Raw genomic sequence first — 14,647 nt, forward strand, 5'->3', positions numbered from 1 at the left:
AATGTATTTTAAAGCATTAATCATTAAGATCATTTATAAACAAACTTAATTATACATTCATAACAGAGTATCATAATTTACATTTAATTCGTTATGTATATATAAATATGATATAAAGCAAAGCTTAACAAACAGTCAACCTGCTAATTATATTTATTAAGCGAAGGGTTCGGCTGGCTAAGGCACGGAGCTGGCGCGTGCCCAATACCGCCTCCCACTCTCGCGCAGGGAAACTCCCTGCTAGAGCGTGCTTTCCTTTTTTTAAGGCTGGTAGCTGCTGAGGGACGTCAGTTCCGGTTTACACTGACAGGGATTTGCTGTCAAGACGGTGGGATGTGCTGCTGGTAAGAGATGCGGCTCTGCTCTGTCCTAAAGACGCATTCCTTGTGCCTGTTTTCCTGAACCGTTTTGTCGCAGAGAGGCCCTGCCGGCAGGGTTATTGACCGGTAGCGCTAAGGAGGATGGGGGGCCCGGGTGTTTCTTCTAAAGGCGTGAATTTGTGTGTCGCAGGCTGTCAGTCGCACGTCAGCGGCGTTAGCTGGCTAGCGAGCCGCTGTGCGGCGCGGTCCGGGCGGGCTGCAGCGGCCAGAGGCTCTGCGTCGTTTCGCTTAGAATTGTACCCTGTGTAGTCCTTATACCTGCTTTGCTATTTATAATGCGCCGGTGACTTTCCAGAGAAGCTTCATTCCAACTTAACTATTTTAGTAACTTCTTATACGGGTTTTAAATTGTTGTTTGTGTTTGACATAATTAGTTATTAATTCCACACCCCCAACTTTAGAATGAAGATCGACGCCTTAAGTGTTTGGTGTGAATTCAACAAAATAGGGTGTGTGTGCGTTTTTCTCCGTGGGCTTCTCTCTATTCCCTATTTCTGTTGCACACATTCCGAACTGTTGCGTCGGTCGATTTCGGCTAAAGCGAGCCAGTATACTTTCGTGTTTGTATAGCTTTAAATAGGGTATTTTGCTGGATAGTGCCTTCTCCTGTCGGTGAGTTTCGGTGAAACTGGTAACCCACACCTGCGAGATTTGACGGCACCTTTTACATAAATAATATTTCCCTATGTCTCATACGTATACACAGCACATGTGTATAGGTGACTGTGGGAGAATTGTATTAGGTGAATTTTAAATCAAATATTAAGAAAATAAAATTCCCAAAATTCCATATGTATCAATTCTATGGAGAGTCCTACTGTACTTGAGCAAGTACTATTGTCGTGTATACTGTTGTTTATCTCAACGCAGAACATTTTATCCGCTTAGTGCTTATTTGCTTTAGTAACTGTCTTGGAATTACGCACTATATGTAAAGGTTGCTTCGGCATTAAAGCATAAACTGACTGCCAGTTGTTAACAGATGGCTCTGTGTTAATGGTGACCGGCAGATAGGCGTCTTTGCCTGTACATTTGCTATGCCAACCCCAAACGAATAAAACTCAACGTTGCGCTCAGTTGGTCGCACGTCGTAATATATAATGCTTTGACCTGTACAGATTCCACCCTGTAACTAAAATGAAGTAGGTTTTAGTCCTTATTTTACATTAATTTTATTGTTTTTGCTTCTATGACGTTTATGATTTATGAAAATCGTAAACAAAACAATGTTTTGCATACCTTAATACTTATACTAATTACTAATAATGCAAGGCTTATTAGAAGCAGAAATATTTGTCTGATTCCCACAAAATGTGGGAATTACATCTTTCGCTTTTAAGTTCCAATTTGTTTCCCTGCTTTGTCGTCATAGCTTGGTAAGTGACTTAGATTTGGGCTGTCTGCATATTAACTTGGCATGCTGTACATTGAGTATTTCATCATGTCTGGTTCTTTTTTCAAATTTAGCTGTAGGTGGTAATTCGGCTATTGTCAGTCCACAGTCAGCCATGGATCATAAGAATGTATAACACATTTCTGGATCACATTTTGAATGGGATACAAGATGCCGTGTTTATATGTTCAATAAGTACATCTTGTGCACTCCAGTTAATTCATTCTCTTATTTGATGATTCATTTGCACAGTCTTATTGCACTATGCTTAATGGCAGTCACATTCCTTTTGGCTTGAGCAATGAAGGTGGGTCATCATACCACCACTTGTCACCAAACAACCCAGTTCTATGCCAGTAGGCTAACCAGAAATAAGACTCGGGTCTTAACATGTCAGAAATTGGACTGCAGAAGTAATTAATTCAGCACAGGAGAACCAATTCCGGTGAATTTTGAGAGCCGTCTGGGTTCCTGTACCCATGGTCCACATGCTCTTCTCTGATGCCAGAAACACGGGACCAGTGATGCCTGTTGAATTTTGTACCATGGCTCTGTTGCTATGGAAATCGGCACAGTCCACCACCATATTCCTGTGGGACGTAGGCCTGAGTACCGTCTCTTCTAGTGGGCTAATTCAGATGCTCTTGTTGACACTCACAGACACACATACACACAGGCATACAATACATTTATTTAATGTAGTGTGTGTTTATACAGTTTATACATGTCATTGGTCTTAGTGATTCAGTAATTGAGAAGCAGTATTGCCCATGGATGTATATGTATGTACTTGTACTTTAAAAGGCTCAGTGAACCCACCCCTCCCCAACCCAAATCATGTATTTCAATGCTCAATATTAGTGTCAACATGTCTTTTCTCCTTATGACCCCTCAAAGCCATTTAGCCTATAATACAGGAATCTTCAGTCCTTTGTCTCTGTGAAAACCGGTGTTAACTTCAACAGCAGTTTTATTGCGATTTTAATATTCTGTTGGAGTTTTGTTGTACATTAATGGCTGTCTGTTCAGGTGCAAATAGTAAAATGAACCTTCTCAACCTGATGAAACAGATTTGTAGTTGGCTCTTTGTTGGGGTAAAACGGGCAGAAGGAGATGCTGAAGTGGTGCTTGAGGTCTGTAGCCTTCGATCGTCGCTGTGTTGCTTTAATTTATTCGGCCCTATTGCTATGCAGATTAGAGTAGTGACGTTAATGTGAACGGCAGTGGCTCATTCCGACTTTAACTTTTCGGCCTGGAATGATATTTTGTCAGAGATGGCGGAGTTCCCTCCCCTGTTTGGTGAGGTTTTCTGAGCTGATGTCAGGTCCCAGTGGACCGTAGCTTATAGTAAGCCTGGTTTTTCTGTCCCCCTGCATTCTGTCTGGCTGTCTGCCTCCGGGATGTTTATGCCATGTGCCCCATGAGGATTGTGTGAGGCAGCCTGTGTCCCGTGAGCAGAAATGACACAGGCAAACCAAATGCCGCCGTAAGTGTACCTGTGTTAGCACTTTCGCACGGCTTAAATCGCTTTGATGAACACGGGTTGAATCAGCACTTTTTTTTTTTGGGTTTAATGGCTGGGATTGTGCAGCTGTTTGATTTAGTTTTTTAACTGGCACAGAGATTTGGTTGTTCTACTAGACATTTTTACGGTGTTTACAAGGCATTTTTGTGATATGGTGGGGTGGTGTGCAGCCCAGTGGGGTGGGGTGTCTGCCATCCACAGGATTCAAACCCACAACCTTCTGGACACAGAGTAGTCATATCACTGTTGGGCCCTTGAGCAAGGCCCTTAATCCCTACTGTTCCAGGGGTGCTGGCTGGCCCTGCTCTCAGACCCCAGACTTTCCTCACTTTACATGATGCATTGGACAAAAGCATCTCCTAGTTAATGTAACTGTGAATGAATGACTTACACCATTCTTGTTCCTTCCCTCCCACCATGTTCTTGCTCCACCCCAAGGCTATTTTGATGAAGCAAATTATAAAAAAAAAAAAAGCACCACCCTGGTCCTGATTTGCATTCCTTTGGATGCGTTTGTAGGTCAAGACTTCAGAAAGAAGGCAGCACGGTACAATTCTCAGAAACAACAAACCATGTGAAGACCTTGGCTTTTGCCATCTTTCACTTTTGAATTTTCCCCCTTGTGTGCTGTGCTTAGATGAAAGATTTTATGAAAAGCTTAATAGGTGGTGTACAGTCTCAGTGTTTCATGAAATCTATCATTAATAAGCGATATTGATCTGATCATGAGCTTGGAGCTAGGAAAATATTTAAGCCGCAATAGCATCTTTCTCTAAATTTCCCACCTCTGTTTTCCAGCTGTGTGAATTGCTGACTGACAACATGCATGACCTTTGCTGGACCTCCTGATGAGGAGCTGTTTGCTGCTCTGGAGGGCTTCCAGAGCTGAATGCGGGTCCACAGGATTAAGCTTACTTGGGTGTGACTTCTGTTGACCCCTCGTTTCTCTGACCTACTTTGATAGAAATAGGTGGATCTTACCCAGGCGGCTTTCCCTCTTCATTTGTCTCGCCGGTTTGACGGTCAGTGGACTGCAGTGGTATCTAATGAGAACAGTTATGTAGGCTATTGAGCTCCCTTCTCCATTGATTAGACACAGGGCTGTGTATGAATGTATAAAAATATGTGTGTGTGTGTCTAATATATATTATGATGCACATAAGGACGGCCTGGTGGCACAGTGGGTAGCATCACTGCCTTGCAGGTTGGCTATTGAAATCCCGCCTACACTCTGTGTGTGGAGTTTGCATGTGTCCTGTAGGTTTCTCTAGGTTCTCCAGTTTCTTCCTACAGTTCAGAGACATGGATTTAGGCTGCTTGGCATCCTAGTAGATGTACCTAGGACTGGCATCCTACGTAGGGTGTACCCCTGCTTTGTGCCCTGTACTTCCTGGGATAGGCTCCAGGCCCTCCTCTGGTTTTTTTGTGGTATTAAAAATAAATCATCCGTTGCTTCTCCTGTTACCAGTGATTTCTAGGAAATCATGCGTGGATGCCGATCTAATTCGTATTTGACAGACATTTTTGCATAAAAGGTGCCGTACCTGTGTTTACACTCACTTGTGCTGTCCGGGCTGACTGCATTAGCAAAAACAGATGCTGATGTTGGTCGCCACGGCGGCGGTGTTCCGCGGTAATGGGCTGGGAGGAAGTGGAGCGTGACGAGCTGCTGCTGCTGTGGAGTCGCTGCGAGGGTGTGCTGTAGTGCCACCGCCGCTTGGGTTTCCAGGGAAACAAGCGCCGTGTTCTGCCGGCGCTCGGCTCCTGGTCGCCCTCTTGCTTGTGGATTTTCATATATGATAGTGTGAGCTCCCCGGCATTCCTCATCTACGATACTGGGCAGAATGCATCGCTCTGGTGGGGTGCTCGTTGGCTATCAAAGTTGTGTATCTCAAAAAAAAAAAAACCCGTCTGGATGCTATGCATATTTTGCGTTTTTTGCTTTGATCACACTGAGAGCTGGTTGGGTTTCAGTTGTGCCTGAAGGGTCACTAGATCTGGTTTTATGAGGTTTTTCTTGTTGTGTTTTGCAGCAGCTACTTATTGAACTTTGGTACTATACAGTAATATGACTGGCCTCTGAAAACTGCTTAGTCTGTGACCATATTAGGGATAAAGAACAGACTGAAAGGACCAGTGTCAGATTTTCAAAACACTGGACCTCGGACGACTGCTTTTTAAGCATTTTGAATAATAATCAAATAACGTCAGGGTTCGCACTCTGTGGTGATGCTGTGTTTTCCCTACTCGTCGTATAAAATGATTATTTCTCACATTTGTTCACGCTAAAAATAAAGCGAGCAGCAGCAACCAGTCAGTGGGAGCGAGAGGCCGGCACATAACTGCCACAGGTGGTGAAACGTGAGCCGGGCTCGCTGTCGGCTTGTAGACTCCTTGGCTCTCTCGCTGGTTCTCCTGTTACCCGGGCCTGGAGTCTGACAGTTCGTTGCCCAGTGAGTAACGCGGCCGGAGAGCCTCCACTGGACATGCTGATCCCCTGTCAAATCGCTGCGTTTAGCACCAGCTTCTGTATCCGCTGTGGCAACATTTTCTGATCAAAACACGCTCATGTTTGTTCCCCTTCCTCCAGTGCCTGTTTAAAGTAGGACCCTAATTTTTGCCATGAATGATAACAGGTGTTGACTGGGGTGTTTCCCTTTTGGCAGTGATGTGTATATGTCGTTGCACCCCCCCTGGATACAGATTCATGACGACAGTGTAACGGGGCTGTTGTTTGCCCCTCCCCCCCCATCTTGCTGTTGTGTAGCAGCCTGGTTGGTATGTGGCACTCCTAGAGCATGCCAAAAGTTTTACCAGATTACCAGAATAAATATGTTACCCGTTTGGTGCCTGGCAGTTCAGAGTCTGCAGTATGTGTTTTTGTCCCCTTTTGATCTGTTTAACTTATCTGAAGCACACGCTTGTCGGAGATTTCACCCTCCAGTGCCAAGTGTACATGTGTCCACACTAGCATTAGGTGTGATCGCCATGCCGACTGGGGAGGTGTGAGAAAGAGCATGCAGCAGGTTCTTCGCTCTGATGCCGGGCGCGCTCTCAGGAATAGGGACTGGGCCGCAGAAGTGCTTCTGGGAAACAGGCGCTTGCTGCACTTGTGTTACCACTTGGCTCGACCTCTGACCTTTTCGCTTCTGTTTAAACCCCTCATGGCTACAGACGACACACGCACTGCACGCACTGCACGGACAGCCAGAGAAGTGCCCCGATACATGTGGCGCTGGTTTGAAATGTGGCGCGTGAATCTCAGGAAGGACTCCCCAAAACTGCCAAATGGTTTGGTGAAACTGTTTGTCCATGAACAAGACTTTTCTTTGCCTCATCTCACACATGCCGCCTGGAGAACAAAGCTGTCCTGAAAATATATGAAGCTAAAATTAGAACGACGCCTTTGAAGAAAAGGCAGAAGTTACAAAACATCACTATTGTATCAAACCCCTTTCACTTCTGAGTAAAACTAGGGACTCGCTGTTGAGAGATGCAGCTCTTTTGCTCTCCCTATTTATCCTTTTGGGTCATACGGAGAGCTTTTCACACCCCTGCACAACATTTCTCAGGCAAGTGGGTAGCTTCTAAACGCTAATGCCAACATTGTATATGTTTATAAAGGGCATGACCAAACCTGGCATAAAGCAAAAACATGTAAAGTGTTGTAACGACTACAGTCATTACAATGATTATTTTTCTGTGTGTTTAGAAAGGTGATCACTTATTTATGGAAAGAGAGGCTTACATTGTAAGGAATCTCATCTCTCTGGGGTTTATTAAGGGGGTGGACTCATTCTACCCTTTGTTTGAGATCCTCCAGAGTGCTTAAAACTTAATTACCTTGGCACCGCAAAGTATTCTGCCTTCACTGTAATTTGACATGAACTTTTGGCTTAGTCCACTATTTTCCACTACTTCACAACGAGCTGCTTGCATGCCGTAATCGGGACAGCGCTCTGAGGTCCGGGTGATGGTTTTCCTTAAGGTTCATGCCAGAGTCGGGGTAAAGACATTTAATTTAACCGGCTTCATCGCAATTGCCAAAGCTTGTATGGTTCAGGGAGGATATAGCTGCACACCATTTTGGCAACTATTTATGTTTTTTTCTTTTATAAAAAGTCATTTGTATTTTTAGGTCAGCGTTCCTAAGTTAATGAATGAATAAGCAAACAATGCTCACCTGCTTTTGCTCTCTTTCTGTCTGTCAGTTTTCAGTGCACAGTGAGGGGAAAGCATTCCATCACTTTACTAGCAACAGATGTCCAGGGCTGTTTTTAATTAGATTTTTGTGTTTTTTTTTTTTCCTTTCTTTCTTTCTCCTCTGCTAAATCTAAAAAAATAATAATAATGTGCAGCAGCTGTTTGCCCACGGAGGCTGAAATAGAAAATGTATGGTGTAATGTGCGCAGCCTGAGCCGTGATTGGGCCGTGGGCTCCCGTGAGAGTGGGGCCCGGGACCTCGGCTCCACTCGCCGGCGACTTTCCCTGTCGTCCTCATTCCAGAAAACACCCTGTAAAAAAAACCAAAATAAAAATTCCTGCTGCCTGTGAGAGACGGTCAAATGGCGCATATTTGCTTTGCCGGCTCAGTTTAGAGTCTGCGGCAGGACTCCCCCTGGGGTGGATGTCAGCTGGTCTCTGCGTAGACAGACATCCAGGTTACTCTCTGCAGTTGTTTACACTGGTGGGTTGACTTTATCTACAGCCCGGTGTCCATAGTGTGTGAAGAAAGGGGTATATAGATGGCACACCTACCCTGCCTTTAGGGGGCGCCGTGAACAGGCAAGGTGTAAAATACAAAAGCTGCTGACCTGTATCAGCCGTAAGAAGTTCCTTGTCTAGTTCTCACGTACGGAGTCCTTGCTGCCATGCTTCTAAAAAAAATCAGTTTTGGTTCATATAAAAACATCCGTATAAATGGTTGTTTTGGGGTGGTGGACCTGGCCGGTTGGACAAGCCTCTATTGGAAATGGAAGGATAGGGGGTGATGCTTGTAGTTAAGTTAGCCCGTGACAGCTTGTTTCAACAATACACATTTAATGGGTCAGGATGTATAAATACATAAACATTCAGTCACAGCTGTTGTCGGATGACGGTTCAGTCCTATTCATCGTAAGGTAGATTGAAATAGGATATTAATCTTCTAACATGCTTTCTCATCCATCAACTTTACAGCGATGGTGTTTCATATGTTTTTTTTTTTTTGTTTTGGGAGGATGTTTTGTAATAGGCGCCAGAAAATATGCTCTAGGAAACTGATCTAAACAGGCCCCCGCTCCAAGTATAGCAACTGAGCTGCGGACGACGACAGCAGCCGCGCTAACTTTAGCCGCGAGCGTGCTCTGCAGAAGAGGGACACCGAGAGGCGGTCTGGCGGGGGGCCAGGTTAGGCCTCGGGCATCTCTGGGACACGTGTGTTTGGGTGCGTGGAGCGGCGCAGGGCAAAGCCGCCTGAGTCACAGCGGTATCGATACCGGCCCAGTTTTCGCCTCTGCCTGACCCCACAGAAAAGTGACGCCATTCATAGACTGGTGACATAATGAAGGAGACTGGGTTTAGGCTTGAATGGCGAAGCAAATTTCTGATGCTTAACTGGGGGGTGGGGGGAGAATTATGTCTTTCTCCAGGTGGTTTGAGCTTCACCATCCTGTGAAATAGTGCATGGAAGGTTTGCCGAGTTTGCGTTGGTTATCTGTCAGCCCTGATTGTGGAGTTAGTCTGCCTGTAATATGACAGGGATAAATATGGTGACATTGGCGTATTCCAGGCTGGATCCTGTAGCGAATGAATGGAGTAACTTGAATGTTTTGCAAACACACTTCATAATCTGCTGCCATGTCTCTCAGTTTCTGGCATCGTAGTCTGCATGATAGGAGGATCATAAGCGTAAACTGATGATTCCTCTGTTGCTTTTTGATTTTTTGTTTTAGCTTGTTTACGTAGGAGAGGAGCATGTCTGCTTTTTAAGCTTGTTTTGAGTATTTTGAGTCGCTCCCTCAGTTTGCGGGTGGACATCAGAAAGGACGATAGGCCAGACTGTGCTGTGCTCAAAATGTTGCACCTCATGTTCGCAGCTCAAAAATGAGCCAGGTGTCTTGCTGTTAATAACGGGGGGAAAAAAAGTTGAGTGACTATTTTTGTCTTAAAGTTTTTATTCTTTGCGTTTACCTAGGAAGCCTTGTATAATCTAAAATTGTTAGGTTATTATTATTATTATTATTATTATTATTATTATTATTATTATTTTTAACAGTGTTGTAGCTGATGTTAATAGTCCTTAAGTCTGGTGGATTTCCATGTCTCTTGTCCTACGGCCTTTTTCCAGCGTGCTACTTTTAAAATGGGCTGACCTTTCTTTCTATTCCCATTTTTCTGCTGAGCCGCAAGAGTCTGTTGTCAGTAGGGAAAGTGGTGTCCTCTCCGTAGTGTGAAAAGCCAGGCGCTTCCACCGGGCGCCTATTATAATTCGGCTGCGTTGACAACATTGCTGTGGTCACTTTGACTCCCTGAAAGTTATTATTTCCCTTCTGCAGCTGGGCTGGGCAGCAGGAAATGGAGCAGAATCCCTTTCTGTGCTGGGAGTGTTCGAAGGTCAGAGGAACTCTGGAGTAATGCAGAGTGACTGTGACTCGCTGGGGGGCGAGTGGCCGTCGGCGGCTTGTGCAGCTGGAGGGGGTCCCATTGGCCAAAACTGTATTTTTTCTGTATTCCTGTGTTTTTTTTTTTTTTTTTTTTGTCTTTTTCTTTTTTCATGGTTTATTTTTCCTTCGTTTGGCAAATTCTGAAACCTTTAGGTCTTCCACTCGCATTTCTAATTGGTCTAATTAGCTCTGACATTTCCGTCAGTCATTGTTAGGCATATAAAGCTGCCTGTTGTCCTCCATTGTGAGCGAAGTCTGTTCTTGTGAATGTACTTTCTGGCGGCAGGTGCCTTTGTGAACCACCAAGGCTCACTTTAATCTCGTCAGGCTCCCTCTGACGTGTGCTGTTTGTGCTTTTCCTGCTGTGTAAATAAGAAGGTGTAGTGCAAACGTGAATAAGCTTATTTACTCAATCTGACAGACACCGGAAAATAAATATCTGACAAAGTGTGTTTTTGCTCCAGTAAATGTTAACATGTATTTCTCTCTCTCTTTTTCCTTCTCTCTCTCTTTTTCCTATCCACCCCTTCCTTCTCTCCTCCAGGAAATGACCTAGAGGCCTTACCGGCATGTTTTTGCTTGGTTGCCTCGGACTACAATCGCGCAGGAGCTTGGTCCGGGAGTGGCCCATGTTTCCACAGTGACGCCACCGACTACCTCTGAGTGGAGCGGGGGCCCCCATGCACACCGAGTCAGGGTTCTTTTTTAACAAGCGTCCACCCTGCACCCCTCACAGCATTCAGGACACGCTGCAGGGAGCCTGTTCTCTGCAACACGTGAAAAGGATCAGCGTCAAGCCGGGTTTCGTCGGCCCCCTGGCTGACGAGGAAAAGCTCCGTACTGTGAGGCTGAGCTCGCGGGGGTGCGGGGGGGTACGGGGAGGGGGGAACACGCCAGGCGCTTGGATCCCCCACCTGTTTTGCTCTGCCAACCATTTGTTTGACTTGGTGTTAAAGCTTATCCCCGTTTTGCTCCCCTGCTGTTGACCGGTGCTGTGCGTCTTCCACTTTTTTCCTTCTGCATCTTGCGTCCAGCTTTTGAAGATTTGTTTTTGTGGTAAAGGCTATTTATTTTTTTTTTGCCAAATTTTATTGCATTTGCGTAGAGGAAGGGAAAAAACAAAAACACACCAGCAAGAGAGAGCCTCTGTCTTGAGCAGAAGTACAGAGACGGCCAAAACATCAAAGTCCTCCTTGGTCTGAGGGACTTGGAAGGAGAGACGGCTTAAGGAGGCACCGCTTTCAGCTTCTGCTGTGCAGTCTTTGGCGTCCTGCATCCTCCAGCTGCTTCCTCCGGCCTCCCGCGGCTGGCGGGTTTCTCAGCGGTTAGGAGAGAAATAGTGGGGATGCAAGTTCTGCCTGATCTGCTCCCCCTGGTCCTGTAGATTCAATCTGCAGCTGGACTGCACAAAAAAAAAAAAACACAAAATCAGGCTCCCGTCGGCAGTCGTACCCCATCTCCCTCGCTCCCTCTGGGTCGGTGACAGACCAGTGAAGATGTCCCTCAGTCGTTTTCCCCTTCAGCTGTCTTTGTTCTTAACTTAGAAAGTTCCGGGTTGGCCGAAGGAGCCCGGAGGCAGGTCCGCAGTTGTTGCAGCACGGAGAAATCGATAGAGCAGCTGAGAACTAGCTGAAGACAGACCTGCCCCTATGTATTGTTGTAGTGCTCAAGAGAACAAAATGGACTACAAGCGACGCTTTCTGCTTGGCGGGTCCAAGCAGAAGGTGCCGCAGTATCAGATGCCAGAGTTGGGCCGGGGCCTTGGGGTGCCCCTGGGCTCCTCCTGCTCCGCCCCTTCCTCCGGTACCCCCGGGGGTGGCTATGGCCACTCCCCTCCCCTTGGCAGCTCCGGCGGCAGCGCTGTGGCGGACATCCAACAGGGCATCTCCAAGTACCTGGACGCGCTCAACGCCTTCTGCCGTGCCAGCTCCCTGCTCACCGAGCTCTTCTGTGGCGTGTTCCGGAATTCCCGCTACGCCAAAGCAGCTATGCAAATGAGGGACGTGCAGGACCACGTCATGGAGGCTGCCGGCCGGCTCACAGCAGCAATAAAGCCTGAGATCGCCAAGATGCTGATGGAGCTGAGCGCCGGGGCGGCCAGCTTCAGAGACCAGAGTGACTTCAGCCTGCAGGATGTGGAGGTAGGAGTCTTCACCTTCCTTGCTCTTGGCAGCAACAACCAGCTTCTAGCCAGGCCTACCGCAATGTAAGACAGGGCTTCCCAAAACGGGGTCAGGAGACACTGGGGCAAAGGGGCGTGGCGGGAGATGATTTCCGGAGTTTGTTTATAAAAACTGGGGAAAATCTACTTTGGTTTAACTGTTCACCAAATAATGACCAGTTTTAAAAAGCGGGAGGGAAAAAATAAGCAGTTTCAAAGTTAGTATCCTTTCAAAACAATGTAAATGTTATCGTACCATAAAATTTTTCACTTAATACAGATTATAGTAAGGTTGCATTAGGGACTGTTGCTTCAGTTTATTTTCTTTGCTTCTTAGGCATGGTTGTGTATCGTAGCAGTTTCAAAAAATATCATCCCTGTAGAATATATTTTTGTTGGAACAAACACTTCATGCTTTACAGCGGAATACTTCTGGCAGCTTTTATTTTGACAGCAAATTCTCTGTTTGAATTCTCCTTCAGTGATGTTATTTGATGTGCATAATGAAAGTCGAAACTTGATTGGCTCATCAACGGAGAGACCCGTGCAATATTGTGAAATTTAATTGGCTCTACTAATGGAGCTGTGGAGATCTGGGGCCTTATGTATAAACGGTGTGTACGCACGAAAATGTTGCGTACATCCGTTTCCACGCTCACGTCGAGATGATAAAAACTAAACTTGGCGTATCGCTACGCACATTCTCATGGCAGCTCCAGACATGGCGTACGCACGTTTCTGCTCGTTTTTGTAAACGGACGGCACTTAGTGGCAAGTCATTGCTACTGTGGCTTCCCTTTTTAAACTCAAAATCATGACACTGACTTTATCCAATACACCGACATTAATTGTATATTGTTTACAAATGTACAGCACCTGATTTTTAATCAAATTGTAACAATAAAACGGTGCAGGAAATGACCGAACTATTACAACTACCATGGCAGCTCTTGCGTTATTGGAAGACATAGCTTATGGAAGAATTAGAAGAGAGCGTGTATTCAGGGATCACAGTGATTTCTTGGCCCATGATAATGACTGGCTTCGAAGTCGATTCAGATCTCTAAGAGCAATCCTTTTGGAGCTGTGTGCTGAACTGGGACCAGCATTACAAAGGCAGATGATGAGGAATTGCGCTATACCTATTCCTTTACAAGTTCTGTCCACTTGCGGGTTCTTAGCTACAGGTGCTTTTCAGCGAGAACTTGTGGACCGATCAGGTATTTCTCAATCAACACTGAGTCGCACCATGCCAGCTGTATGGGACGGCATAGTACGCTTGTCACCCAAATATATAAAATTTCCTTACACTGTGGTTGAACAGGCAAAGATTAAAGCGCAATTTGCAGCGATGTCCGGTTTTTCCAAAGTAATCGGAGTCAATCTGTGCGCACATTGCTATAAAGGCACCTTCAGAGACTGAATTTGCTTATGCTTATGTAAATAGAAAGCACTTTCACTCTATTAATGTACAAATCATGTGCGATTCGAACATGCGTCTCATTAATGCATGGGTGTCGCCGCCATAAAATCTGAGAGGGACGTGTCCCCCTCACATTTCATAATTATGCGTTTGGATCCCCCCGCATTTAACATAAAACATTAGTTTTATGCCAGTTTTTATGCCCCCCCCCCCATTCAAAATTCTTATGACGCCCCTGCATTTATGTTGTGGCTAGATGGCCTGGCTCAACCCATGATTCGTTCATTCTCAGAAATTTTTTTCCCAAGTGGTTTATCCATTGTTGTTTAAGAAAAACATAGAACAAAGCGGGTATTTATACAGATTTACATATGCAAATATACATAATTATGGGCGGGGCGGGGGGGTGGCTGTGGGTTCGTTCACGTACGTAAAATTTCACGCTCATTGGGATTTATAAAGGGAATGTGCGTAGATCTGTGCTTACGCAAAGTTTTATGCATCTGGATTCTTTCTTGCCCCTGCTGCCCGGACCCGTCTCAAAAGCTGTTGTCTGGACAAATGTTTTCGCCCATCATCTGAAGCTTTGGTGATTGTTCTGCATGTGCCATATAATCACGATTATATTGCGATGTGATATTGTGCAGCCCAAGTGGTAGCAAAAAAAGGAACAAGAACAGCACCCCCACATCATTTCTGAATAATTTTATTGCACAAACGTGCAAGAAAAAAGGCTAGAGGAAGTCTCTGTTTACCTAGCTGCACAGGGAATGGATCGGTTATCACTGTCCTTGTTCGAAGTGACGGTCCGACATGCTGCGTATTTAAAGAGCCCCACACAATAACACACAATAAAACAGCTCAAATGAACCCTTGGGGTCTGTGTGTATGATGTCATGGCGACATGGGAAAAACAGAGCTGGGGAGAGTTAGTGCCTAAAGTGCTCTGTGCCTGCACCGCGAGACCCCAACCCCCCCCCCTTCCATCCCCCCCCGCCCCCCCCACACTCCACCTTCTGTGCCATTCCTTCAAATCAGTGTCATATTTCATGATTCTTTGTCTGTGCTCTCTTCCTGGTCTTCTGAGAGCTCAGTCTTGCTATACAGTTTGTACGCCTTTG

General features: G+C 45.7%; 1 protein-coding gene across 2 annotated transcripts in view; it reads left to right on the plus strand.

The window, feature by feature from the left end:
• Positions 1–228: 228 nt before the first annotated feature.
• The window catches only part of LOC111848213 (granule associated Rac and RHOG effector protein 1-like), a 34,476-nt gene continuing 20,057 nt past the window's right edge, over positions 229–14,647 (plus strand). Inside the window, exons 1-2 of one of the 2 annotated variants that reach the window (XM_023820044.2) lie at positions 229–344; positions 10,487–12,083. In XM_023820044.2, the coding sequence (XP_023675812.2) occupies positions 11,592–12,083 (492 nt within the window). In that variant the 5' untranslated portion in view covers positions 229–344; positions 10,487–11,591. Of the gene's footprint in view, positions 345–9,762; positions 9,893–10,486; positions 12,084–14,647 lie in introns of those variants that run through there. The other variant, XM_023820045.2, reaches the window with a different exon arrangement.

This window comes from Paramormyrops kingsleyae, chromosome 13 (genome assembly GCF_048594095.1).
Source record: "Paramormyrops kingsleyae isolate MSU_618 chromosome 13, PKINGS_0.4, whole genome shotgun sequence".
In the NCBI taxonomy this organism is placed as follows: Eukaryota; Metazoa; Chordata; class Actinopteri; order Osteoglossiformes; family Mormyridae; genus Paramormyrops; species Paramormyrops kingsleyae.